Source organism: Dasypus novemcinctus, chromosome 13 (genome assembly GCF_030445035.2).
Source record: "Dasypus novemcinctus isolate mDasNov1 chromosome 13, mDasNov1.1.hap2, whole genome shotgun sequence".
Taxonomy (NCBI): domain Eukaryota; kingdom Metazoa; phylum Chordata; class Mammalia; order Cingulata; family Dasypodidae; genus Dasypus; species Dasypus novemcinctus.
The window spans coordinates 87,382,717-87,410,205 of NC_080685.1; the positions used below are offsets into that span (position 1 = coordinate 87,382,717).

The following is a 27,489-nucleotide window of genomic DNA, read 5'->3' on the forward strand; positions in this document are numbered from 1 at the left end:
TGCCAGGTCTGTCTCCTCTACCTCACTCGGTCCCTCTGAGGTTCCCACGTTGGAGGTTGCCCACCCCTTAGGTGCTGCATAGAAAATGGATCTCGAAGGTTGTGTGTGTGTGTGTGTGTGTGTGTGTGTGTGTGTGTGACAGAGAGAGACAAGGACAGGTAACTGGGGGTCATAGAGGAGCTCCAGACCGGCCACAGAAAAGAGCAACCCGAGCTCGAGATGACAGTTTGTCATCGAGGACAGGATCATGGCCTGACTGTGACTGAACCCTCAGAGGTCAGAGTCAAAAGGCCACGCGGATTAGTCTGGGGAAGCCCGGGGGTACCCAGCACTTGTCACTTGGACTTGTAAATGTCCGCTCTGGTCATTGTCCCCACTCCACTGTGCTCTTCGAGCTCAGGGATCATCTACTGTTGGTTTTTGTGGTCTCATCACCTAGCACGGTGTGTTTGTTGATTGAACAGATGGCTGGATGATTGAATGCATGGTGGAAGGCTGCAGGCTTCCTGCAGGAGGAGGCACTGGAACTGAGCCTTGAGGAATGGGTAGAGTTAGGCAGTGGCTCTCACAGGTAACATTTATTGTCTATTTCCCATGTGCTAGGCCCTGGCTAAGCACTTTACTAGTGCGTAAACTAAGGCAGAGAGAGGGGAAGTAACTTGTGCAGAGTCACTCAACCGGGAGTTGGCAGAGCTGGGAATCAAACCCAGGTCAGCCTGGCCAGCGTCTGCACTGGTGCTGCTGGGTAGACCGCTCTGTGATGATGGACATGCTCTTATGCGGTACGGTAGCCACCGGCCAAGGTTGGCTATTGAGCCTTGAAATGTGGCTAGCATGACTGAGGGACTCAATTTTTAATTTGATTTAATTTTAATAAGGTTAAATTTAAAGCATCCCATGTGGCCAGTGGCCACCGCATTAGACGGCTCAGGTCTGGAGCATCTCTGAGAGGAGAGGTGGGGTTCCAGAGCCCGCCCCCCATGCCTTCAGTGCCCCTTCATGCTTGTGGGTTGTTCTCGACGGGGCCCAAGAGGCATGGGTGCCTTTAACCTCTGACTGTGGGTGGCACGGCTTGGCCAGGAGACAGAAGCCATGGAGGAGAGACGCACACTTGCGTTACGCAATCCTGGGCCAGGCTTTGCTCTTGGGAGCAAAGGCACAGGCAGAGGGACAGCTCCCACTGGCAGGACTCTAGCTGCCCAAGACTCGCTGTCTGAGCGCTGTGACCCGGGGCAGGGCCTGATGTGCAGTCACCCCTCGACCGGGATTCAGGGGCTCGGCGGCCCACCCCAGCATGGCAGCTTTGCCCTGCAGAGCCAGACACGTCCCCTCAGCTGGCGATGGGCCTGACTCCCCCCACAAGGGATTCCCCTGTGGTGCTGGGGGTCAGGGCCAGCCCCCGAGCTCAGTGTCCTCTGATGCCTGTCCCCGCCTCGCTCAGCCCAGGCGCCCACGCCCTTGGCGCACGTTGTTGCCCTCGGATTTCCCCTTTTCAACAAGAAGCTGGAGCCAGAGTTCAACCCGAAGTTGGTTTCTATGACACCAAACTGTGTTTTCACGAAGGTAGCATTTTTCGGTGGGCGAGCCCTCCTGGGTCTCTCCCCTCCTTGGCCTCCTTCCTGCCATCGGAGTTTGGGGGCATTTCATCACATGGATGAAATGTCTCACTACCAGTGAGTGACCTTCTCTGACCTCTGCGATCTTTTAACTCAGGGCTAAAAAAATTCCTACTTGGCTTTTCTCTCACCTGACTTTCAGGAATGCCTCCTTCCCGGGGCTGTACTCCTCCCAGCCCCGCCAGGATTAATTGGGACACCTTCTGGAGACTCTGGGTTTCCGGTCTCTCCCTGGCTCAGCCTAACCTGCCCAGCCTTGCCTTTGCTTAGCAGCTTCCTGACTCTCTCTCCTCTTGCAAATAACCCCCAATGCCAGGAGCTACCGCCACCCCTCCAGTTTCTCTCTTACTGTCCCCCCACCCCACCCCATCACAAGCCCTCCTGCCACTCTAGGCAGGCTGAGCAACAATCTTGTTACATTCAGGAGAGCCTAGATATGGCAAAATAAAGCAATAGCCCTTTTATTAAAAAATACAGCACGGTCCTCATGCAGGACTTTGTGCAGAGTCTAAGAGAACCTGCTGTGCTGTTATGCACAGGAAGACGGATACACTTTTTCCAGATTGCAGTGCACTCCCTTGTTTGGAAATTAATGAAAATTGCAAACAAACAAACAAACAAAACCAACCAAACAAAAAAACTTTGTGTCAACTTGTGCATTCGGATCTCAGATTGCCAGTACCCAAGTGACCCTTGATAAGGAGGTGCCATTTAGAAGAAAGAACAGGGTAGAGGAGGCTGCATGAGAAAAGGCAAGGTGCACCTGGTGGGGTGGAGAGAACGTCGTCCTGGGTGGCAGACCTAACTCTAACTTGCTGTGTGACCTCGGTCACTCTGACCCTCTCTAAATCTGTTTCCTCATTTGTCAATTGAGGAGATGCAGACGGAGGAAACTACCCCCAGCTCACCGGGTGTTTGGAAATGCACGGGGCTGGTTCTGGTCAGAGTGACCAGGAGACACCGCTAGCACTTACAGGCAGGGCCGGGGATGCTAAAAGCCTGTCTCCACTGCCAACAGAGCCCCCCGAGGTACGCAGAGTTACCCTGAACCCTCCTCCCTGAGCTCCAGCTCTGTGAACCACTCACTGTTGGTGCGCGCTCCCCACTCCTTGCTGCCCCAGTAAGCCTGCCCGCTCTCCCCTTCTGAGCCTCTCTTGTCCACTTGCGTCTGGACACACAGCTTAGAACCTGACCGGGGTAGTGGCTGCAGGAGCACTTTGTAAACTGCAAAGCAGAGCACAGGTGTGGGTTTTTGTTGTTGTAGTTACTTTGTGAGTACACAAAGTCCTTTCCCAGCAACGCTGAGCTCCTTGAGTGTCCAGACCCGCCCCGCCCCATGCCTTTTTTCAGGCCCCTGCCTGTTAACGGCTAGCGCCGTGCCGGGCACCCCGCAGCCAGCCAGGAAATAACCACCGTAGGGCCAGAAGGGACCTTGGGCATTTGTCTAATTGAAGCTGGTCTCCTGGTTCCAAACGCAGTGCTCTTTCCTCTCTGGCCCATTACCTGCCTGTCTGACGAATAATCCAGCGAGTGCGCTCGGAGCACCAGATGCTTGCCTCAGCGGCCAGCCTGGCCCCTGGGCCCCCGAGGCGGCCGGGACCCTGCCTTCGGGCTCCTACACACTGGCCTGCTCTGTGCTTGGCCAGCCCCCCAAGTTGTCTCCCAACATATGGGAACTATGACCCTCCCAGTGTGACCTCATGGGGGGCTGTCCCTGACGGTGGCTGTGGCCCTAACCAAGCCGGGCGCCTGAGAGAGAAGGCCAAGGAGAAACCCGAAGTCCCCCTGAGGCATTGGAGGGATTCTTAAGGCCTGGACCTTGCTTATACTTTCTCTAGGAGAAGAGTAAGTATTGCTAACAGCCTTTTATTGTGGGCCAAGTTGGAGCTAAGCATAGAGGTTTTGTCCTTAAAGCAGCAGCAGGAGACCTTCAGATTAGACGTCAGGAAGAACTTCCCGAGAGCAAGCTCTGTTAGCCACAGGTACAGAAGCAGAGGGAGGCTGCACCACATTTCCATTGCCTCTATCCTAGTGGAGTGCCTGGCAAAGAAGGGCACCAAATGAACATTCAGAAGAATGACTTGGGGGATACAGAGATGACTCAGATAAGTTCTCACTTTGAAGGAGCTCCTAATTATATGTATCATTACATACTAATAATTATAATCCAGTGAGATGTGTATAATATTAACAATAAGGTATATTTGTGGAGCACTGTTTTGCATTTAACTCATTTAATTCCCACAACAACCCTTGTGGGGTAAACCCGTTCTACAAATGTGAAAATGGAGGCCCAGAGTTGTTAAGCGACGTCCTCAGGCCACACAGCTGAGCAGCTGTGCTTCAGGAGTAATAACAAAGGCGGGCACAGTGCTAGGCATACGGCGATGCTGCGACCGGGGCTGCGTGGGCCTGTGCAGATTACCCGAGGGACACAGAGGGCACCGTGCCAGCTCTGCCCTACAGCAGAGGGGACAAGGGGCACGGCCATGCCTGGGGCCGTCACTCTCCCTGGCCTTCCCTGGCTGCAGAGCTGGGTGCCCTGAGCCCACAGGTGAGACAGTAGCAAAGGGGCCCTCCCACTCGGCCTCTTCTCCAGCCAGGTAGGGGCAGTGCCCAGTGGAGACTGGCTTGGCCTTTCGCTGTGAACAGCACAGCCCCCCGACGAGCCCTCGGCCATTGGGCAGATGGCCTGGGGGGAAGGTGCTCCGTCACCCATCCCCTCCCGCTCCAGGTTTGGCTGCTCTTTGCCCACTCCACTCCCCCTTATCCAACCTGTCCCCGTCTCCATGGCGACACTGCCTCGCCCTGCTTCCTTGGGTGGTCTGGTTGCCTCACAGGGTGAAGCGCTGAGAACATTTTCCTAATGTGCAGCCAGAAACTTCCATTTCCTGTGCCCAGGGCTGTTTTCTCTCACCCGCGCCTCCCTTCCCCTCCCCTGCTGCCAGCCTTGCCCCTTGCCCCCGACCCCATCGTGGCTGTGTCTGGCCCCACGGGGGACCCCAGGCTTCGGGGAAGAAGGCTGTAGAATGGGGGGCCGCTCTTCTCATGGTCCCCTTGCTGTTCACTTGAGAGCGGCAGGACTGCCTACATAATTTGCAGGGCACAACGAAAATGCAGGGCTCCTTGCTCAAAAATAGTTAAGAACTTAAAAAAGGCAAGAGGAGAGAATGAAATCAAGCTCAGGGCCCTTCAGAGTGTGGGTGGGTGAGGGGTGGGCAGTGGCCACAGGGCAGCAGGTGGGGAGCGTCGGTGTCCAGTCCAACCACAGACAGCACCCCTGGGCTCCCCTTGCTCGTCCCTGGGGCCAGGAGGTAGATGAGGGAGGAGTCAAGCCCAGCCTCCCTAGGACTGGGCGCCTGGTATTTCCTGGGTGCAGGAACGGCCTGGCCGTCTGAGCCGGGTCCTCTGGGGCGCGCAGGACGGCTGGCCTCCTAGCCCCGTAGCGTCTCGGCGCAACCACTTTACAGGACAGCTCTTGTGTTCAGAGTTTCCTGCGTGCCCCGGTCCTCTGTGTCACTGCCCAGACGCAGCCTCCGCCACGGGAGGGCACCGTGCCCTCTCCCGGGGGCCTTAGCCCTTCCCAGGGGCCTGCGGCATCCGCTTGGAGGATCTCGGCTTTGAAATCTCCACCTCGCCTCCCGCTTCCAGCTGTGCACATTCCTCTTCCTTCCCCTTCCCCGGGCACCAGCCTCACCCCTTTCGCTTCTGGGAGAAGGCCGGGCCTGAAGGGGGCTCCCCCACCCCTGTCCATTTGAAATCCACCTCCCTGTTCCCTCCCCCTGCCCCCCCCCAGCCCAGGGCTGTGTGTTGTCTTAGGGCAGGATGTGGGGGCGGGCAGGTGCGGCAGGCGGGGCGCAGGCCCCCTCCTCCCCAGGGGAGAACAATGAGGCCGCTAGTCAGGGTGGGGGGTGGGGGGGTGAGTGGAGCGACATCAGAGCCTCTGAGGCGCGGCCCCTGGAGGGACAGCTGAGTGATGAGGCCTGAGTCACAGGCCCCGCGTGCTCCTTGAACTCCCGCTCCGCTCCTGTGGAGGCACGTTCCTGAAATGTGCAGGGTGAATATTCAGGGGTAATCGTTTTTGCAGCACCTGGCGCCTCCCCGCCTGGCGGAGGGCTCGGGAGGGTGGAGTCCCATCACACCCAGCTTCTGTCTCGGCCTCTCCGCAGCCTGGCCGTCCGCTGCTGTCGCTGCGCCTTGCCCTGCCACTGCCCAGTGTACCTCGTCTCTCCACACTTCAGCCAGGACCGTAGGCTACGGGAACCCCCAAACACCCCGAGAGTCAAACCCTGGCTTAAAAACCTCCCAGCTCTCTTGGTTCTGCACCTCTCCGGCCTTAACCCAGGGCCGTCTCCAAACCGGCGGCGCCTTCTGCCCCTTTCCTGGTGGCGGCCTTTCCGCCTGCACGGGGAAGCTGGGGGCGCCTTGCAGACCCGCCCCGCCCCGGCCTCAGCATGCCCGTTCCGGGGCTCTACCCTGCATGGAATGTCTTCCTTCCTTAGGGACGTGGAGTCCGGAGCCCAAGTCTTATCAAAGATACAGCGTTTGAGACTAAACAGTCTTTTTATAGATTGGAGCTGCGCTCCGAAGCCCATGCTTCCCACCGTCAGCGCTCAGGCCATGCCTGACTTTCTGAGCACGCTCGTAAAGCGCCCGTGTTTCTTAGGGGGGAAGCGGAGCCCCCAGGGTTTGAGGGTGCAGTGCATTCCTAGACAAGGGAGAAAGCTGCGGAACGCCTGGGCCGGTGCCCAGCAGTGTGGTGGCCTGGACCGGGCCCACAGGGGCACAGGCAGAGGCGGGAAGCAGCTCTTAGAGGTTTGAGAAAGGATGGAACCCAAACATCCAGGTACCCGGCCTACTCACCTAGGCACAGATGAAGAAGAAAAGGCTAACCCAGGGCAGGACCCACAAACTAAGGCATGGACTCCTCCCCACCTACCCATAGACCTGTGGGGCTGGATCATTGCCCTCAGAACACGAGTAAGGGTGGAAGGAAAGAAAGCAAATGTTTATGGTGGAGGTCCTCTTTATTAGGGAGTGGGTAAGCATTAGCTCATTTAACCCTTACAGAGGCCCTGGGGGCTTGATGTTACTGGTCCACTTTCATGGATGAGGAACCCAAGAGCTGTAGATGCTAAGAGGGAGGGATTTGACCTCAGGGTCTTTTGACTCCAAGCTCAGTGCTCTTTCCTCTTCGTTTCCTTGAATGCAATATGGAGATAACAATTGAACCTATTCTGGGGTTGTTGGGAGAACTGAGTGGGATCTTCTGGTCAAGCTTAGCCACTGTCTGGCACAGAGGCCTCCGGTAAACGCCAGCTCTCATTCTCGTGATGATTGTGTGTGCAGGACACCCTAGAGGACGGCGATGCCGAAACCACCCATGGAGTCGCTCGGATACTAGGGGAGTGTTGGGATGATTGAGGCTGGGAATCCATTGGGCATCAGGGTCTTCACATCCCACCATTCAGGAGTCAGGGCATCTTCTGTGATTGTGCCCAGAGCTTACGTCCTCCAGCTTGAGAACTGTAGAAGACTCAGGGAGGTGGGGACCAGACAGGAAAGAGGGGCAGTGATGCTCCAGGGGGGACTACACAGGAAAGAGGGGCAGTGATGCTCCAGGGGGAACCACACAGGAAAGAGGGGCAGTGATGCTCCAGGGGGGACCACACAGGAAAGAGGGGCAGTGATGCTCCAGGGGGGACCATACAGGACAGAGAGGGGCAGTGGTGCTCCAGGGGGGACCACACAGGAAAGAGGGGCAGTGATGCCCCAGGGGGGACCATATAGGAAAGAGTGGCAGTGATGCTCCAGGGGGGACCACACAGGAAAGAGGGGCAGTGATGCCCCAGGGGGGACCACACAGGAAAGAGGGGCAGTGATGCCCCAGGGGGGACCATATAGGAAAGAGTGGCAGTGATGCTCCAGGGGGGACCACACAGGACAGAGAGGGGCAGTGCTGCTCCAGGGGCAGCTCGAGGCTGATGCACTGGGGGTGAGTATGTTCCAAGCCTTCTCCGTGAGCTGGAATGGCAGGGACTAGTGGGCCTCAATTGCCCCACTGGTGAAAAGAGTGGCTGAGGTATTAGGCGGCCCTTCCTACTCTGAAATTGTATGCGTTTTTCTCTAGCTTTTCCCTTTCCAGCGAGGTCGGCTCCCTTCATGGCCCTTGTCACAGCCAGGCCCAGGGGAGACCACGAAGGCAGGGAGAAAGGCAGAGGGAAGACGGGGCGACTGGTTAAAGGGCGCTCACAGACGGCCCTCACCCTGATTCGCAGCCCACTCCTCTCTCTTAGAGAATGCCCCGGTGAGGGCGGTACGGGCTGCGGGAATCCTGGGCCGCTGGCGGCAGGTGGGGAAGGTGGGCCTGGGGCTGGATGGCACAGGACGGCGCGGGCGGGCAGCTCACACTTCCGTCCCGTTTCCTCTCCACGCAGGGACCTGAGCATGAACAACCTCACGGAGCTGCAGCCTGGCCTCTTCCACCACCTGCGCCTCCTGGAGGAGCTGTGAGTAGACCCCCGGGGGGGCTGGGCTGGAGGCCACGCTTCCGCTGCCTCCAAGAGCTTCGTACCCGGCTCCCAGAGGTGGGCCGGAGCCCAGGCTGCTCCTCAGGGCGAGGACATTCGGCTGATGCCAGCCCCGGGCGCGGGGCCAGAGGCGGCAGTGCAAGGCCACAGGGTACAGGAGCCCCTAAACTCTCCCCGAAGCCTTCCCCCGGCTGCGGTAGTCCGTCTCTCCCTGGGAGCCATCTCGGACCTGCCCTCACCCCTGAATCCGGCCACTCCCCGAATCTGGTTGGTGGTTCTTTCTCCGAAATGTCTCACCCCATCCCTTGCCTCCATTTTCGTGGCTACCACCGCATGTGTCCCCTCGCACTGCGGCTTCCCCAGCCTCCTTAACGACAGGGCTCCCGTCTCCTTGGTAATAGACTCTTTATGCCTTCGAGGTGCATCTCACTAGCTCCAGAGCCTTCTGTGGCCCCGCCCAGCCCAAAGGATCAAGTTCTGAGATGCTGGCTCACCTGGCCCACTCCTCCCTGGCCAACCCTGTGACCCGCCCTGCTTCCCCTTCTGCCTTTGCTCGTGACCCCCCTCCCACCTGGCTAGGCCCACTGCCTTTCCACCAGGCACATCCCCTCCCTCCAGCAGTGCCAAGCCCACCTCTTCCGCGCAGCGCCCGCCGATGACTCCCTGCCCGCAGCCCTGGCTCTCTGCCTGGAATCCTGAAGTCTGGCCGCCTGTTGTCGTGTATAAATCCCCTCCGCGTTAGAGTGCCTGGTCCGTCTGCTCTGGGAAGCCCGGTCACCCTGCCCCTGATCCTTACTTACATCCTAGCCCCGATCTGAAGCCCTCCCCGTCCCGAGTCTTCTGGTTTCACAACACCCTCGATCCCGGGGGCTCTACTAAGCTTTGTGCAAACCATGGGCTCCTGGCCCCGAAAACACCCACAATTCCACCTCTGTTGTCACCTCCACCCCTGCCGTAACAGATCTCCCCACCCCTGTCCTGGAGACTCCCCCAGGATGCAGTTACCTGCCCCTTCTGGACCGACAATGCCACCCAGCCCCCAGATCAAATCCTTGTTGGGCTCCTTTTGGGTGAAAGGCAAACTCAAGATGCTGTGGGGAAACCAGATAAAAGGCCCACCTGCCGCCCTCAGCGAGCTTCCAGGCTGCAGCAGAAGAGCTGTATGGGTAGCCACTGGCATATGGGCCCAGCATTCCGTGTCGGGAAGAGGTCAGGGTGGGTGGGCAGACAGGTGGTCAGGGAGGCCTTCCAGGAGGAGGAGGATTAAACCAGTTTTCAAAGGAAGTGGACAGGGCAAGAGGTGGTGGAGAGGCCTTCTGGAGTGGAGGTGACACAGCTTGGGTGTGAGTGAAGAGTAGCAGCAAGGGTCCAAGGAGCTCGAGGCAGGTGATGCAGGGAGCATAACCTGCAAATTCAAGCCTGCTTCTATTTTCTGCTCCCTGAGAGGGGGCTGGACCGATTCTAACCATCTAAAGGACCCTTCCTTGGTAAGTGCCCACCTACAGAACCCAGGCTTGGTGACTTTAAAAATTCCCAGATACCTTTCTGCATACTACTCCCACCCCCCCTTTTTAAACAACAGATGCCACATAAAGAGCTCGTATTATGTATATATTCCACTTTTTTCCTTAGGAGGTACCAGGGATGGAACCCAGGACCTCATGCATGCAAAGCATCTGCTCAGCCACTGAGCTACATCCCTTCTGATATATATTACACTTTTGATAGACTGGCTTTTAGAGCAGTTTCCTCTGTTATTAACATCTTGCATGCGGTACATTTGTTGCAGTTAAGGAACCAACATAGATATACTATTAGCCAACGTCCACAGTTTACATCAGGGTTTGCTCTTTGTGTTTATTGTACAGTTCTATGGGTTTTGACAAATGTGTAACGTCGCGTATCCATTACAGCATCGTACAGAGTAGTTTCACTGCCCTAAAAATGCCCTCTCTCCCTTCTCCCCACCGACCCCCTGGCAACCACTGATCTTTTTCCTGTTGGAGATATATTTTTAAAACATAGCTTCTGAAGTATATCAGCACACTCTGTATGTCTGCACACTCTGTATGTCTGCATGCCTCTCAGTAAGAAGCAGACACACAAGAATGTCCTTGGGGGACTTCAGAGACCCAGAAGTGCTTTCTAAATGATCCACAGTTAAACTTTGCTCAGTCAGGTTTTAGCATAAAGTATATGCATTAAATATATTAATATATAATGAAATATTTAATTAATATTAAATTAATTTAATGCTCCTGTTAAAATTGGTGATCACTCTTTGACAAACGTGGAAATGCTTAATTAGCACAGAATGTTAAGCTAATTTCTTACCCCTTCTGGATCAGTGGGGTTAGCTGTGTAGGTTGGGGCACGGGGAGACACAGACACACCCCTGTCTGTGTCTAACCTCTCTGCTGGCAACAGGATACACCCTGGTGAAGTCGTGGAGGTGGGGCTGTGGGTAACCCAGATTAGCACAGGAGCTGACGTAGCGTTGTAGAGAGAACGTAGGCCTTTACCCCGGTCCTCTCTGGGGGAGAGCCCCAAGCTCTGCTACCGGTCAGCTCTGTCACCTTGGGGGGAAGTCCCTTTGCATCTCTGAGCTTTGATTTCCTCGCCTGTAATTTGGGGATAATAATAGGCACCTTATGGGATTGTTGTGAGAATTGAGGGAGCTAATGCACACCTTGTGGATCTCCATAAAGGGTTCTTATTGCCACCACCCTCCCCTCCCAGATCCAAGACACTGACCCAGGGAGACCGCCCTCCCTGGCTTCCCTGCCAAGGCCACTGACTTTTTTCTCTGGTTGGCAGACGCCTCTCTGGGAACCATCTCTCACACATCCCAGGACAAGCATTCTCTGGTCTCTACAGCCTGAAAATCCTGTAAGTATAGGTATACCCCATTTGCCAAATTGTAGGCAAATCCAAGTTTTGTCACTCGAGTCTTGGTTTGCCATTGACTTGCTTCTCGTTTCTTTATCTTCATTTCCAATTTCAATTTATTTCCATTTCTTTGCTTTCACTGGGTTTATAGCAAACTTTATGATTTCTAAACAAACATTTAATCACTCACAGTATTTATGGGAACTCTATAGGGAAGTGAAGCATCACGTTTTGGTAATGTGAATAATGACCGTAAGTGTAGGTCTTTGGGGGCCGAGTCACTTACAGACCCAAATGCTCTCCTGAGACCTCTCAGGCCAGGGCAGAGAGAAGACTTTCTGGAGAGGAGGAATTCAGGTTGGTTTTCTCCTGCCTTTTTTCCTTGAGCCCTCGCTGGCGATAGCACTGAGTTTCCATGCTCACTGCAAACCTATCTCAGCTTCTTGCTCCCAGCTCCTTTCATCTTCCCTTTGAATCAAAAAGAAAGTGAGAGTTGGAGAGGGCCCTACGTTATTTCCTCTAGGTTCCCCTTGCCATTGATCTGACGGACCATTTTAGAGAAGCTAAAGCTGAGGCACCATCACTTTCCATCCCCACACATGACTCACTCTGTAAGACTGTCCACCCAAGCCGCCCTCATGGTCTCATGATGGGTGATGTGGAAGGAGGTGGGGCGAGGGGATGCACAGAGTTGAAGGTCGACAGGAAAGTCCCCTGGGGAGGGCACATCGCTACCGGGGCTGGTTTGGGGAGAAAATGAGGGTCTTGAGGCTGGTGCACGAGCGATGGAGTGAGCATTTGGGCTTTCCTAGAGTGTGAGCCATTCCCCAGCTCTGCTCTTCCCTCAGTGCCCATTTGGCTTACAGGTCTTCTTTACACAGTCGAGTAGGTTCTTCACTGCAAAAGAACATCTCCCTCGCGGGTGAGAAGTTGCCTAAAATCCAGTCCTGCACCCTGGTGTGGGGCTGCCTCTCCCCGGAAGGGGTATATTTTGTCTGATTTTCTCAAAGGTGCTTACCAGCTAGCAGTGGCCCTGCCCCCCCGGCTCATGAGCTTCAGGCTTCTAGCTGACCCACAGTCCCTGGTCCACGCCTGAGCTCTCTCTCTTTTCCCTCTTGTTGGTTTCTTTCCTCTCACACTGGCTTTCTCTGGCACTCCTGGCCCTGTCTGGAGTCTGACTCCCAGGGCTCTCTGGCCTCTCGTCCTTGACTCGTTCTCTGCTCTGCTCTTGGGGCTCTCTTGTCCCTGCCCCAGCCTCGGTCTCCTTGACTCTCACTCATCCTTTTCTGTCTCAGACCTTGGCCTCCCTCCCCCTGCCCCATTCCCTGCCTCTCAGTCCTTGTTCTTTTGCCTCCCCTCTCTGTCTGTCCTGCTCCCCATAAACACCGGTGCCTGGGGCTGGGGACGGGAGGCACATGAACCAGCCTCGCGGGTGTAGGCAGCCGGCTTGGTGGCGTCTGTGCCCAGGGGCAGGCTCAGACCTGCAGCCCAGATTAGAGAGCAGGGCTCTGTGCGCTGGGCCTCCAGAACATATGAGACTCACGTCCCGCTCCTAAGACTCCAGCTTAGAGATGAGCCTCCTCTTGCTTCTTTGCCTGCATTAGGTAATAAATCAAAGCCTCGGAGAAACCGCAGGCCTCCTGCCCCCTTTCTGCAAGCGGCGCCCGTGGCTCAGTGGGCCGGGCGGCTGGGAGAGGCGGCGGGTGGGAGCTGAGTACAGGGAGGCCGTCCACGCTGCCGCTGACCCCATTTTGCTCCTTCCTTGAAGACTACCCCCCCCCAAGCCTTCATGTAAGTTCTTTGCCTGCAGAGTCTTTCTACTTTAGGGAGGGGTTTGGGGTGGTCTCAGGGAATTTACTTCTTTCTCAAGTGCTTCAGAGCAGAGTTTCCACCTGCATCCTGGGCAGGGAGGACTTCTGATGTGCGATGTCAGCTTCCTTTGCTGCAGCGTCCTCCCACTGCTTGTTTTCAGACCTGCAAGAAATCTAGAGCAGTGGAGCCCACCATCAGCATTGTAGCCTCTTTTCATACCAGGAGACTGATCCCTAGCAGCTCCCCAGTCTCCCCGCGTCTGGGACCCTTATCTGAACTGCATTTTCCCTTCCCTGAGGCCAGGCTGTCCCTGCAGCACACTCGGCTTCCCTGCCTCCCTTCTGCCCTCTCCCGGGGGAGGGAATTTGAAAGAAAAGAGGAGGGGGTGGATTCCGTCTTTGATCCTTTCCCAAGTGACTGTGACAGGCTCTTCCTCAGAGCCACGCCTCACCCCCCCATCCTCTCCTTCCCCTGCTGGTTCTCCAAGTCTTCAACTCCACTGCCTCTGGCCAGGCTGGCGTCCAGGCCCGCAGGGAACGGGAACGTCCAGCCTTGCAAGCAGAGGCAAGAATGTTTGTCCTGCAGGGTCGGGATGGCCGGGACACTCAGACTGAGGTCCCAGCACATCTCCTAAGGGAAGCCACGGGCCTACCAGCCCCAGGAGCTGTGGAGGAACGCCTGGGCCCTGAGGGCTCCTGCCCGCCTGCACCTGGGCCCGTGGCCTGCGGGTGGTGGAGCCTGCGGAGGAGCTGAACCGCCCACACGGAGGAGGAAGAAAGGCAGGCGCTGTGGCCAGAGGCTGTGTGTGTGTGTGTGTGTGGTGTGTGTGTGTGTGTGTGTGTGTTGGGCCTCGGGCCTCTTCACCTCCGCAGGTGCCCAGCCCCTTCCCTCACGGGCTCCACTCCCTAGAGAGCAGGCTGAGGCCTGGGCCTGGGGGTCCTCACACCCTGCAGACCAGCCAGGGCTGCCCCCTCCACCCCAACCCACCGGCAGATGCTGTCGGGCCTCAGTTGTCTCTTGCTGTACCCAGATCTGGGTAAGAGCGGGCTGGCAGTTCGAGCCCTTGTGTCTCCTCTACACCCTGAGAGGCCCTGTGGGAGATTTTCCCAGACACCCTGCTCCTAGATTGAGCCCAGAATCCCTGGGAGTTGGTGCTTTAGGATTCCTGGCCCACATCATCCGGTAAAAACCGAGGCTCTAGAAGGGCAGCTTGCTGCTTCCTAGGCTGGGGCTGATCCCCTTTGGAGCTTGGGGGCCACAGAGGCCACGGGCCCTGTCCCTCGGGAAATCCACCTTCCCCCTCTAGCATAGCCCCCTGGGCACTGTCTTGAACTGTCTTGGCTCGACACTGACCATCCGCTCTCCACTGGGCTAGACAGCAGTCCTGCTGGGCCCAGAGGTGGGGCCCATGAGTGAGGACGGCCGCCTGGAGCAGATCAGAGGAGACGTGCGGATGGTTTGGGGAGTTCTCTGAGACCTTCCTCTACCTAGGGCAGAGTCTGCCACCCTTGTCCCTTCCAGGGCCGGGAGGTCTGGGATTGGCTTCGGGTGCAGCAAGAAGATTTGAGGTCAGACTCAGGGCTCCACCAGACACTTCCTCTCTCTGGGTCTCAGTGTTTTCACCTATAAAATAAGGGAGTTCAAATAAATTTTCCAATATTTTTAGCTTCAGAATTTGAAACAAAAACAAAGACAAATAAACCTTATGCAGAAGTCCTAATACATAAAACAGATAAGGAAGGGGCTGCCTCCGTTAAAGGGGGCGAGGGACTGGGTGACTCCAGACTCTGTCTCCCCCATTACCCTACCTGGGGCACCTCCCAGAACCCCAGGGCTCCCAGGAAGGGCCTCTGGAAACTACTGCTGAACCACCTCTCTGGTACCTTCTGGCCATGGCCACCTGTGCTTCCTGCCTCCAAGTGCCTCTCGGCCAGAGAGACGTTTCCCGGCACATGCATCGCAGGTGGGGGGGTGGCATGCTGAGACTAGACTTTGATTAAGATTCATGGCTGCACGTTAGAATCACCCAGGAAGGAAAGCAGACCTGGCCCAATGGTTAGGGCGTCCGCCTACCACATGGGAGGTCCGCGGTTCAAACCCCAGGCCTCCTTGACCCGTGTGGAGCTGGCCCATGCGCAGTGCTGATGCGCGCAAGGAGTACCCTGCCATGCAGGGGTGTCCCCTGTGTAGGGGAGCCCCACATGCAAGGAGTGCGCCCCGTAAGGAGAGCCGCCCAGCGGGAAAGAAAGTGCAGCCTGCCCAGGAATGGCGCCGCACACACGGAGAGCCAACACAACAAGATGACACAACAAAAAGAGACAGAGATTCCCGGTGCTGCAGGTAAGGATAGCAGCGGCCACAGAAGAACACACAGCAAATGGACACAGAGAGCAAACACTGGGGGTGGGGGTGGGGGGGTGGGAAGGGAAATAAATAAATAAATCCTTAACAAAAAAACCTATCACCCAGGAAGCTTGAGAAATGACTGATGACTAATATTCCTCCCCCCACCCCCACCCCCACCTCCAGAGATTCTGCCCTGAGTTTTAATTGGGCTGAAGGATGGCCTGGGCACTGGGATTCAAAAAATCTTCCCAGGTAGTTCCAACGTACGGCCAGGGTTGAGAACCACCAGACCAGATCGACTGTCTCACCAGGCAGAATCTGGGCCAGTGAGAGAAATAGGGAAATGTGGTCACAAAAGGCACTAGCCTGGGTAACAGGACTTGGGTCTTGGTCCTGATTCTGCATTAATTTGCTTTGTAACCTTTAGGGCAAGTCATCTCCCCTCTCCGAGGGGTCCCTTTACTTGGAAAACAAAGGGGCTGGTCCCTTCTCAAGATACTTGCAGCTTTTACAACCCAAAAAAGGAGTGATGGCTGGGAAAGGAGGCCAGAAATAGGGTCATCAGGCCCCTGTGTGGTCCAAAGCCAGCCTCCACGCCGGCCTTCAGCTTAGTGAGTTTGGCCTCCGTGACAAAAAGGGCTTTTTGATAACTAGACTATCTGGCATACAATGAGTTCTCTGACTTATTGAAAAGAAAATGAAGCACTCTGTGAAGATGCTGCAACACCAGTGTTGGGAAGAAGGTACCAATCAGGACAACTCAAAGATCTTTCTAGAGCTGGGATTTCATAGACAAAACGGTGGGGGTATCTTGACAGGTGATGGGGTGGAGATGCCTTGAGATGCTTGTGGGAGCCAGGGACTCTGCTTGGCCTGTGGAGTGACTAGATGTGACTCTGGGAACAGAGGGGAGAGGTGGGGGTCCTGAGAAGGCCCATGAGGCCGGAGCAGCCGGTGTCCTTGCCTGCTTTCCCAGCCATCACCTGTCATGTATCCTGGCTCCGGCATCCCTGAGTGAGAATCAGGGCAGCCCTCCTGAGATCCCTGAGCAAAGAAGTGCCCCCAAGAGGTCAGGATAGCTGGGAGGACAGAAATACTAACCAGGGCAGAGGGCAGGAAATGTCTTGAATCACTGAACGCTAAGTTACAGCAAGAGAGGTATCTTCAGGTAGCCTCTCTCTTTGAAAGATGAGGAAGTTGAGGCCCAGAGAGGGGAAGCGACATATTCAAAGTCATCCAATAGGTGACAAAGCTGAGACCAGATATTCAAAATAATAATGACATCAGCTACTGCTCTTGAGCTGTTGCTTTGTGGGAGCCACTGCAGTAAGTGCTTTACATGCATTGTATTACTTACTCCACACGAGCGACGTCGGAGGGCAGTGTCACTATCCCCATTCTGGAGATGAGGACACTGACGCCCATGGAGATGAAGTGAAGTAGCTTGCACACTATCGCACGGCTGGAAAGAGGCTGAGTTTAGGATGCCAGTCCAGGGCTGGCTGACTTCTGAGCCTGCGCAAATGACCACTGTGCTCTGAGGGAGCCCAAGGGGCAGATGGTTTAATTAAGTTCCACCCCCGAAGCAAGACCCTGTAACTGGAAAGGCCCCTCTGGCCCCCGTGAGGAGCCTGGCCTGCAGGGGCCAGTCGGGGCCTAGAGCCCTCCAGGAGCACAGGAGTGCTGGAGCGGGCCGAGCCCTCCAGCCGCTCAGAGCCTGTCCCGGGCTGCACTCACCCCACCCCGGAGCTCCGAGGCCGAGACCCCTGCTTCTCGGCAGTGCCTAGAATCTGCCTTTGCCCTTCCCCCTTCTTCAGCTTTGCCTCCATGAGGGGCTCTCTGTGCTCCCAGTCCCGTGCCCACAGTGAGCCCATCACCCCTTTGCTCTTGTGGTGCTGTGGTTCGGCTGATGTTTGGGATTTTCACATGTCCACCAAAGAAGTTTAAGAGGCAAGTAGGCGTGACTCTGACCAGGATGGTCCCCTAGCGTTAAGCTTTCCTCCGAGCATTTCTGGGTTGCCATACAGCAGAGGCAGTGGGGCGTAGTGGTTAGGTGTTTGGGTTTGGGATCCGGAGTCTCTGGGTTCAAAACCCAGCTCTCCTTTACCAACCGCCTGGCTCAGTTTCTTTACCTGCAAAACGAAGCCATACTATTAAACTCACTGTTACTATTAAACTCAGAGCTGGTTGAGAAATGAGCCACTTTTCCTGAAGCTGGGACGTGACCCCCCCCTGCCTGCTTGCCGGGTTATTCCCTCAACTCCCCGAGGGCCCCACCCCGTGTGCCCTACTCCTCATTTCTGGGACCCAGGTCTAGAGGTATCGTGTACGGATGGCAGTTGTTGCCAGGGGCTTCCCTCCTGCTTCTGCACCCAGTTCCACCCTGAGGACCTGGCGAGCAGGGCTCCTCCTCTGCGCCCGTGCCCAGGGCACTCCCTTTGCTTTGGAGTACTTTCCTCAGATTTTCTAAGGTCCTCGGCAGTGCCACCCAGAGGGGAGCACGAGGCCCCCACGTCCCCCTTCCCGCGGGCTCTCTGACCCTCCACCGCACCGGCGGGGTTTTCCAGGTCCCCACCGAGTTCCTGCGCGCCTGCTGAGGGTCCCCCTGGGGCCCTGGGGCCAGCGCGGTCTGGGGGTCTGGGGAGCGAGTCACTGATTGGGATTGTGAGATTGAGCGGCCAGAATAGCGCCTTTGACACACTGACCTCAGGAGCCTCAGACCTTTTCAACCGACAGGAGGTCCCCACCTGCCCCCAGTGGATTTGCTGGGACCCTGCACGTGCTGGGGGCAGCCCTGCCCTCATCCAGGGAAACCTTCAGCCCGTCAGCGGCACAGACAGAGGAACTGGCCCGAGGAGGAAAATCACATTTCCCCACATCCTCCTTCCTGACCAGACAGCGACAGGATCTCAAGGGTCCCCGTGACTGGTCCCCACTGCCCCTCAGAACGTCTCCGCTTCTTCCTCCCCAGCACCCTCTTTACGGGGCCACCCAGCCCCATGCACACCCCGCTCTGCCTCAGCCTCCGAGACCCCTCTAACAAGGTGGGGGCTGGACTAGCCCTCTCTCTGGGGCTCCGAAGCTGGGGCAAGAGGGAGGGGTGTGGCCTGGGGCAGGGGTTCAGGGACGCAGCCCCCGCTCCCCTCAGAGCTCCACATGTCCTTGTGGGTCCTTGAAGCCCCTCTCCCTTCCCCTCACAGGATGCTGCAGAACAACCAGCTGCGAGGGATCCCCGCGGAGGCGCTGTGGGAGCTGCCCAGCCTGCAGTCTCTGTGAGTCATCAAAGGGCCCCTCCTGGGAGTCGCCAGCCAACCGGGGACTGAGGGACTGAGTCACAACCCAGGGTCCCCCTGCCTTCGCTCCCCCGCCCCGCACGCCCCCCTCTCCCACGCCTCGTTCCAGACAGGCGTGCAGCTCCGGGCTTTGGTGTCTTTGGGGTTTTGCTGTTGTTGCCAGCGTGTGCACGTGTACCCTCGCGTGTGTATTTTGGGGATGAGAGGCTCCAAGCCCCCACCGGAGGACTGTGGGAATGGGACCTCCCTAGGTGGGGCCACCGGGGCAGCGGTGCTGGGGCGCCTGGCATTCTGCCATGGGAGCCTGGGGTGGGGGGCGGAGACTGCCACCCAAAGAAGTGTCAGGAAGGGGCTGTCTCCTTCACCTAGCCTGCTCTCCCTCCCTCTCCATGCTGGAGATGCAGCTCAGACACCCTTTTTGCCTACTTGGGGATAGGGACTGCATTCCCTGGGCTCACAGGCCACCCACGACAGATCCATATCTCCAGGGAGCCCTGCAGTTTCTTTCCTGCCCAGCAGGGGCCTGGTGGAAGCAACACAAAGCCCCAGGGTACAAGTGGGAACAGGTGCTACGGGGTGATGTGAGCCGGCAGACCACGATCCTCTGGGAAGGCACTGGGTTTTATTCACGTGATGCACAGGCACGGGGCCTGGTAGGTGGCTCTTACGTGCTCGTCGCACCCAGCTGAATTTTCAAGCACATCTGCATCTGAGAGAGCGGATAGGTATTTTGTGGGAAATCAAAGGTGGGGTTAGGACTGGGCCACAGCATCAGTCAGTGGGGGAAACTGAAGCACCGTTGGCATGCAGCATCGGAGCACAGCACGCAGTGCGGCTGGCCCTGCCGAGGCTCCTGCCTGTGCCGTGGACGGGAAACCAGGCAAAGGTAAAGTGTCCTGACTCTCCTTCTTGGGGAGGGAGGAAGGAGGTGGAAACGGTGGATTTCATCCCCGTTACTAATGTTCAGGCCCCATTCTACCATAAACAGTTGGGGGGCCCAGCCGTGGGGACCCTGGCCGCTCCCCTGGTTCTTGCCTAGTTAGCTGTGCCACACCCACCCTCAGTTAGGACTCTCCTCTCCTTCTGCCCTGGGCATCCCCTACCCACTTGCTCCTTTCTGGGTCTGCACCCCAAGGCTCCCCACCTGCCTGATTGGTCCCCATGGCAGAACCTGCCCCTTGCCTCCCCTCATTCTCTAATCTTTTCACACTCCGTTCTAACCAGTGCCCCGGGCACCTCCTCTTCCTCAGCTCAGTGTCACCAATGGACAGGGCCTAGCAAGCCAGTGGTGCCCCTAGAGGCCAAGGTCAGGAGCTCAACCACCTGGAAAGCCTGTGCTTCTTCACCACTGGGCAATGGAGGGCCCAAACGCCGACTAAACCTTTTTTAGGGCACCAGTAAAGCACAAGAGAGATCATTTGCAAGGAGGCAGCCAAAAATAAGGGTGGGTGTGGAGAGTTTGATATTTTATCCAAAACATCAAAGAGGTCTTCATAGGGAAAAACTGGGCTTTTGCTGGACTTCCTTTTTTTTTTTTTTTTTTGGTCTTTATTTTTTTAATATTACATTTAAAAAAAATGAGGTCCCCATACACTCCCCATTGCTGGACTTCTACACTTACTTTGAGGTAGATGTTTTTCATTTTTTACAAATTGTGCATCACATCTTTTGGGCACCCAGGCCTTCTAGAGGTCTTGTCTTTCAGACTAGGCGTGGAGCTCTTGGGATATTGGGCTACGCTGGTGGGTTTCTCTATTACTTTCTTTTTTTTTCTTTTTTTAGATTTATTTATTTTTAATCCCCCCCCTCCCCCGGTTGTCTGTTCTCTGTGTCTATTTGCTGTGTCTTGTTTCTTTGTCCGCTTCTGTTGTTGTCAGCGGCATGGGAAGTGTGGGCGGTGCCATTCCTGGGCAGGCTGCACTTTCCTTCACGCTGGGCGGCTCTCCTTACGGGGCACACTCCTTGTGCGTGGGGCTCCCCTACATGGGGACACCCCTGTGTGGCAGGGACTACTTGCATGCATCAGCACTGTGCATGGGCCAGCTCCACACGGGTCAAGGAGGCCCGGGGTTTGAACCACGGACCTCCCATGTGGTAGACGGACGCCCTAACCACTGGACCAAGTCCGTTCTATTACTTTCTGAGAAACGGGCAGCCCCTGTAACTGAGAGAACTAGATAATAAGCTTCTGCCCCCAAACCTACTCATCCCTGTTGCCTGAGTGGCTCCGTGCCCCACTCCCACAGTTAGAAGGCACATGAGTAGATTCTGCCCCTTGCAAGCCTGTGAGGAGAGCACTGGCCTGTGAGGTGGAAAACTTGGGCTCAAATCCTGCCTCTGACCCCTACTCCATGAAATTACTCTGGGTCTCAGTTTCTCCATCTCCAAGGTGGGAACAATTATTTATCTTTCTGGCCGACCCCACAGGGTGGTCATGAAGACAAATATATTGTAAATGGGAGAGGGATCTGAAAAAAAGGAGACTCCACATAGCTGTGATGTGTGGTGAGTCTATCACGATATTGTTTATTTAAGCAGACACAGATCCACTCGTTTTACAGTTTTGTTTTGTTTTTAAGTAAGTACTGAGAAATGATCCCAAGACCTAGTACATGGGAAGCAGGCACTCAACCACTTGAGCTACATCTGCTTCCCTACAGTTATTTTTGAGGCTTTGCAGGGGAGGCAAAACCAGAGTGGAGTCTCAAAGGATTAGTGTTAATCAGGTGAAGAGGCAGGGAAGGACACTGCAGACAAAGGGAACAGTACATGTAAAGGCACAGAGATAAGAGAACCAAGTGAATTCTAGGTCAGTGGCAAGGAGGCGAGTTTGAATTGTGCATGTGTGCTGGGAAAGGGCAGTGGTGGAGAGAGATCTAGAATTAGCAAGAGATGACTCCTGACAAGTAGGCTTGGGCCTTGCTAAGGAATTTGGACTTGATGCTTAAGACAGTGGGGAGCCATAGATGGAATTTTTACCTGGAGAGCAATGTGGTAAGACTCACCTCTTTGAAAAACTGCTTGGCAGCAGCTGGAGAACAATCTGGAGGTGGGGAGCCATTGAAGAGGTTTGTGATCCAAGGGGGCATGATGGCACCTGAAGGAAAGACAGGATGGGTGGCGTAGAAACAGCTAGAAGCTTCTTCACCTACTACCGAGAAGACTTTGCTTCCATTTATCAGTAAAATGGAAGTGATAATAGTATTTATCTACCTCAACCAGATAGAATGAAATGAGCTGATACATGTAAAAGACTTGTACAAGTACTTTTTCCTGTTGTTACTATAATTAGTAGTAGTAAAAGTACTTACGACTGGATGGTGGGAGGAGGAGTTAAGGGCCAGTGGAGAGGCTGGTTCCTGAGAGTGTGGCATGTGGTTAGAGCCCAGTTAGTCTGTGTTGAACGTGGGGTGAATGAACAGCAAACCCCAGAGGAGGAGCAGCTCTGGGGAGGGGCGCAGGGGAGGGAGATGCTCTGAGGTCTCTTTTGGACATGTTGAATTTGAGGGGCCAGCAGGTAGGGCGGCCAAGCATCGGGGCAAACTGTGTGGCTGTAGTGTGTGTGTGACTGTAGTGTGTGTGTGTGCGTGCTGTGTATGGGGGTGGGAGACGGCAGAGGTGCTCATAAGTGTTATGTCCTGGTGTTCGGAAGCAGGGTGCAGGGTACTTGCAGACCTAGGTCCCTCCGTCTTCGAGAGCTTCCGTAAAGCAGGCCCACGTCGCTGGGCTGAAAGGAGAGGGTGGAGCAAATGACAATCTTTTTGTGCCCCTCCAGGTGCCAGCGCTGAGTGGGATGTTTTACATTCATTACCTCATTTCATCTTCACGAAGACCCCCCCTTTGACCATTACCTCCTTTGTCAGTTGAGGAAATAGAGGCTCAGACAAGCTCGGGGGCTCTTCCAAGGTCAGAGCTGGAGAGTGGGGAAGGCAAGCTGGACCCCGGCGTGGACAGGTGCCACTGTGCCCTTCCCACCCAGGCTGCAAGGGCAGCTGCTTATGCATGGCCATCACGGGGTCCCCAGGAGGAGCAGACAACGGAAATAGCCACTTTCCAGCTGGCGGTCAGTGGGAAGGGTGTTCAAGGGGTATGTTTCCTGCCGAGCTCTGTGCTTCTCCCCAGAGCGGGCCAGGCCCGCCTCCGGGCTCAGGTCCCTGGAAAAGGTGGTTTCCTCACCTGCAAAGTGGATGGCCTCTGCACAAGCTCCTGTGGCCATTCCTGGGCCTCAGGGCAGGTTCAGTCCAGTGGCCCACTTCCTACCAGCCAGAACCCTGTGCAGGAGCGGCAGGAAGAGGGTTTGGGTGGGTCAGGAGCAGGACTAGGCATCAGGGATGGGAGCCGCCGGCCCGGCACGCTGGCCCCAGGTACCCGGTCGGACGTGGCGCGTGGGCTGTTTGGCTTGGCACCTGGGTTGGCCGCACCCAGCTCCACTTGCCTTTCCCCCGACCAGCGTGCGAGGGTGGCGGCTATGCCAGACGGGGTCACGCCAGGCTGGAGCAAGGCCAAGGGCAGCCAGGGGAGCCTGGGGGAAAATAGAAACTGGGTGGGGGTGAGGCAGGGCAAGGGGGAGAGTGCAGGGAAGGCAGACAATGAGCTCAGAAAGCGCTTGGGACTGAGCCAGGGAGGGGCCCAGGGCGCACAGACTGGCTGGTCCCAGGAGGAGAATTGGAAAAGCACAGAGGCAGGAGAAAGGGGAGAAAACAGAAAAACAGCCCAAACCTGGATACCCCACGGGGGAAATGCATAATTGCAAAGGACAGCCACATGAAACTGGCCGAGCTGGGGAAATTAATCAAGACTCCAAACTGAAGCCCAAGTTAGAATCGCCACAGCCCTCTCGGCCCGAGTGAGCCAACCCAAAACACGCTGGCTGCTTGCAGCTGAGGGACGAGGGAGGGAAGTCGGGGTGGAGAGCTGTGTGCGCCGGTGTCTGTGTGTATGTACACACGTGTGTGGGGGGAGGTGGCGGGGCTGATGTGGGGAGGGCACTTCAGGGGCAGCAGCACCCTCTTACCACACTTCCATAAGCTAGGTGCTTTTACACAGCTCATTGAATCCCAAGTCATCTATAAGGTAGCTTCCATTATTCCCATTCTATAGATGAGGCAACTAAAGACCAGAGAAGTTAAGCAATTCGCCCAAGGTCACACAGAATGTAGCAGAGCTGGGATTCTAGTTTACAGCTGGCTCTAAAGTAGTGTAATCTTAACCTCTACCCCTTGGTATGTTCCTTCCCTAAGCTTCAACGCTGTAGGATCCAGAGGCATGGGTTCAATTCCTGGCTGTCACTAACTAGCTGTGAGGCCATGGGCAAGTCATCTCCCTCTCTGAGCCTCAGCTTCCCCGTCTCTAACATGGGGTGGTCCAGTGAGACGAATGGCACACAGGTGTCCTGAGAGGCCATCGTGCCGTCGAGCTCCGTCATCTCTGTGTGGCTGCCCTCTGTGGGCAGCAGTGTCTCTGGAAAGTGGAGACTGTCCTCTCTGAATCCTTCCAGCCTCCTGCAAATGCTGAGAGGTGAGATGAAAAGGAAAGGCCTGAGTTTCTCGGGAGAAAATGGCTGAACCATTCTGGCCAGTCGCAGAGTTTCCATGAGGCCAGGATCAAAAGTGTGTCCAGGGAGAGCTGAAAGCAAGGGGCTCCAGAGCAGGCCCCCTCCTTCCATATCTCTGACCTTCCGCCAAGGGACAGTGGCACTCCCAGTCTGACTAGGACCATATTAATAACCAACACTTAGATGGACTCTGTTCTGAGTCCTTCACATTTATTACAGCCCTTCATCCTCACCGTATGCCTATGAGAGGGTTACTGCTATTATCATCCTTCCCATTTTGTAGATGAGCAAACTGAGGCAGAGAGGACTTAAGTGACTTGATGAAAACCATACAGGGAGTATGCAGCGGAGCCAGGGTCAAACCTCAGGCAGCCTGGCCCTGAGTCCATGCACTTGACCGTGGCGCTGGGCTTCCTTTCAAGTGCAGTTCTGAGGGGCTGAAGGAGAAGATGACGAGTCCTAGGGAATGAGCCATCAGCCTGCTCTCAGAGCTGGATTTGGGCTGTGAGCTCTGCTGGAGGAGGCCCCAGGAACCTGGGTGCTCTCCTTCCCTGCTGGTGTTCTTACCCCGGGAGTTCTAGAGTTGAGTGGAGACCGTGGTGGGAGCTCGGTGCTGCTGCCCGAGGCACTGGAGGTTGATGGCACTTTGGGAATTCCTTGACCAGAGCTCCCAAAGACAGTGACAGAGGGCACGAGGATGGTGATGCCCAATAATGTCTGCTTGGAAAGAGCGTGAAGACATTTGGAGGAGCCCTTTGCCAGAGACAGCTGTTCTCTCTTACCCCCCATTTTATAGACAGACCTGAGAGGTGAGAGGTGAGGTTCAGAGGGAAAGTGGCTTGCTCAAGATTCCGCAGTATTTTAGAAGCGGAGGCCGAGGTGGAACTTCTTGTGGTGAGGTCGGAGAGCCCGATGAGGACTCTTACCTCACACTCACAGCCTCCTTGAGACAAATCTTCAAGAGGTCCCTGCGGGAGGCCTGGGTGATTTCAAGCAAAGAAGCCACTTGAGCCACTCCAGGAATTGCCTCGAGGAGGCCAGTGAGAGAAGAACATCATCAGGGAGTGAGGAAGGGGCCTTGGGGGAGGGACTAAGGATGGAGACCGGATAGCGCAGCCACAGCAGAGCTTATCGGCCAGGGGTTCTCGGCCGCAGCAGCACCTGGGGACCTCTTAGAAATGCAGTTTCAGGGTCCACCCCAGACCTACTGAATCAGAACTTTGAATCAGCAATGTGAGTCTCAGCAAGCCCTCCAGAGGATTCTGTTGCACGCTGAAGTTTAAGAACCACTAGTTTGGGAGAAAGGAGTAAGGCTGATAGCAGAGGAGGGAAAGGAGTCAGGTTTCTGGGGGTCAGTGCCTGGGGGTGAAAAGCCAAGTTGAGTCAGGAGGAAGGAAACTGGAGGACTGGAGAGAGCAGTAGCCCAGGAGGCAGCTGTGCCCACAGCGAGGGCATCTGGGAGTGGAAGGGCCAGAGCTGGCAGGAGGAGGGAGCAACAGGGACCTGGAGTCTGAGCAGCCCCGACCCCAGGCCCCACTCCTGAAGGTGCCCAGTCTGACATGGGGATGCCTCCCAGGTGTCCCGAGCTCCACAGGTGACCTAGCAGCATTGTTGCCACCACCAACTTATCTTCCAGCTGCAGAGGGCCCTGAGGCCCAGCCGGGCTGTGGGGCCCAGCCGAGGGGTCCCCGGGGACGCAAGAGGTGGCAGATGGCCTCCTTGGCACGGCTATTTTGGGCTCCGTGATTATATGCTACTGTATTTGGATCTCCCCAAGGTTCCGGGAGTTGATTACTACATGCGTCTGGGACAGAGGCTGCTGAGGTGGGTGGGCGGGCACACGGGCAGCCCCGTGCCGCCGGTGAGGGTCTGCACATGGGTAATTTGGCTCCTGAGAGATACTGGGAGTGTCCGTGGTGGGCTGGGCCCTGGGAGCTGCTGGAGGCGCGCTCAGCCGTAAATGCTGGTCTGAGACAGGGTCAGCCCCCCCAGGGCCGCCCAGGAGCAGAGCGGTGCCTTGGCCCCAGGGGAGCACCTCAGTCCTCCCACGGGCGCACGCTGTGGTGCTGAGTGTTCCGAGGGCCTTTCAGCCTAGAGCATTCCCCTCCAGCTGGGCCACCCCTGTCCCCTGAGCCCTGTGGAGATCCAGCCGGCCCAGGCCTGAGAGAGGCAGGAGGACTTGGGGAGGGGATGTTGGGAGCTGATAACGCAGATTTGGTTTAGGGTCGTGTGGCCCCAGGACAAAACCGAGAGGTGGCGTGGTCCCCTCACCTCACAGGGAGAGGACGGCGGCAAAGTTTCCCCCTTAGCCCTCTTTTCTGCACAAGCGCCTCTTCCTGAGCAGCCGGCTCCAGTGCAGAGCCCTGGCCTGGGTGCTAGGTGTCCAGAGGGACGAGGAGACCCAGCCACTGGTGTCCATCTATCCATCCACCCACCCACCCAAGGCTTTGTCAAGTGCCTGGAGTGCCTGGCATAGAAGATATTGAGATAAACAGTAAGACAAGGTCCCGCCTTTCAGCAGCTTATGCTTTGTTGTGGGAATATTATACACAGAGATCATCTCTACATCTCTTCTATATACAGTGTAGATTCAGGCCTCTGAGACAGAAAAGCAAGTGCAAGTGCACATGTCAAATTAGTAGGTGAAAGCTCAAAGGGAGTCCACCAGGAGAAATGATGGAAACCAGGTGAAGCCCAGTGTGTGTAATGAGAATCATACTGGTGGTTCCGGCCTGTGTCCTGTGTTACCAGGCTCCAAGCTAAGGCTCTGGGGGAAGTTCTATGACCCCCACTTTACAGCTGAGGAAATGAAGGTTTATGGAGCTCATCTCAGAATTGGTAAGTGGTCTGTCTGATTGCCAAGCCTCTGCTCTCGACCACTCCACCACTATACAGAAAGGCCACTGCGAGGGACCCCTGCCTTGCAACATTAGGGAAGCTTAAAAAGCACAGCTCCCCAGGCTCCCTCTCAGACTTCCTGACTCAGGGTCTTGAGGACTGGGGCCCAGGAATCTGGATTTTAAAAACTCCTCCCAGGTGATTGTGATGCAGAGGCAGGTTTGGGAACCACTGCTCTGATCCTTGCTACTCAAAGTGTGGCCCGGGGCCCAGCAGCACGGGCTTCACCTGGGAGGACGTCAGCAGTGCAGATGCTCAGGCTCCACCCCAGACCTGCTGGTTCAGAATCTGCATCTTGACAAGACCTCTCACCTCTATCCCAGGTGGTTGGGATGCAACTAAAATTTGAGAATCATTGCTCTTTTGCCCAGGGGGTTCTGGAACACCCTATTCTTTCTCCTAACCTCAGTTCATATGGGCAGCAAATATTCTCCATTGCCCACTCCATCCTTTCCCCTAGACCCTAAGGACTTTCAATGGAGAGCCTCCAACCCTTAGAATTCCTTTTCCTCCTCCCCTGTAGTCTCTGGAATACCTGGGATGACAAGTTA

At 56.1% G+C, this 27,489-nt stretch overlaps 1 protein-coding gene across 2 annotated transcripts in view; it reads left to right on the forward strand.

Annotated features, from left to right (window-relative positions):
• Positions 1–27,489, forward strand: part of LGR6 (leucine rich repeat containing G protein-coupled receptor 6) — a 119,172-nt gene that overhangs the window by 17,796 nt on the left and 73,887 nt on the right. For both annotated transcript variants that reach the window (XM_004481921.4, XM_058274962.2), the window contains exons 2-4: positions 8,054–8,125; positions 10,964–11,035; positions 18,394–18,465. In XM_004481921.4, coding sequence (XP_004481978.2) covers positions 8,054–8,125; positions 10,964–11,035; positions 18,394–18,465 — 216 coding nt within the window. The remainder of the gene's footprint in view (positions 1–8,053; positions 8,126–10,963; positions 11,036–18,393; positions 18,466–27,489) is intronic.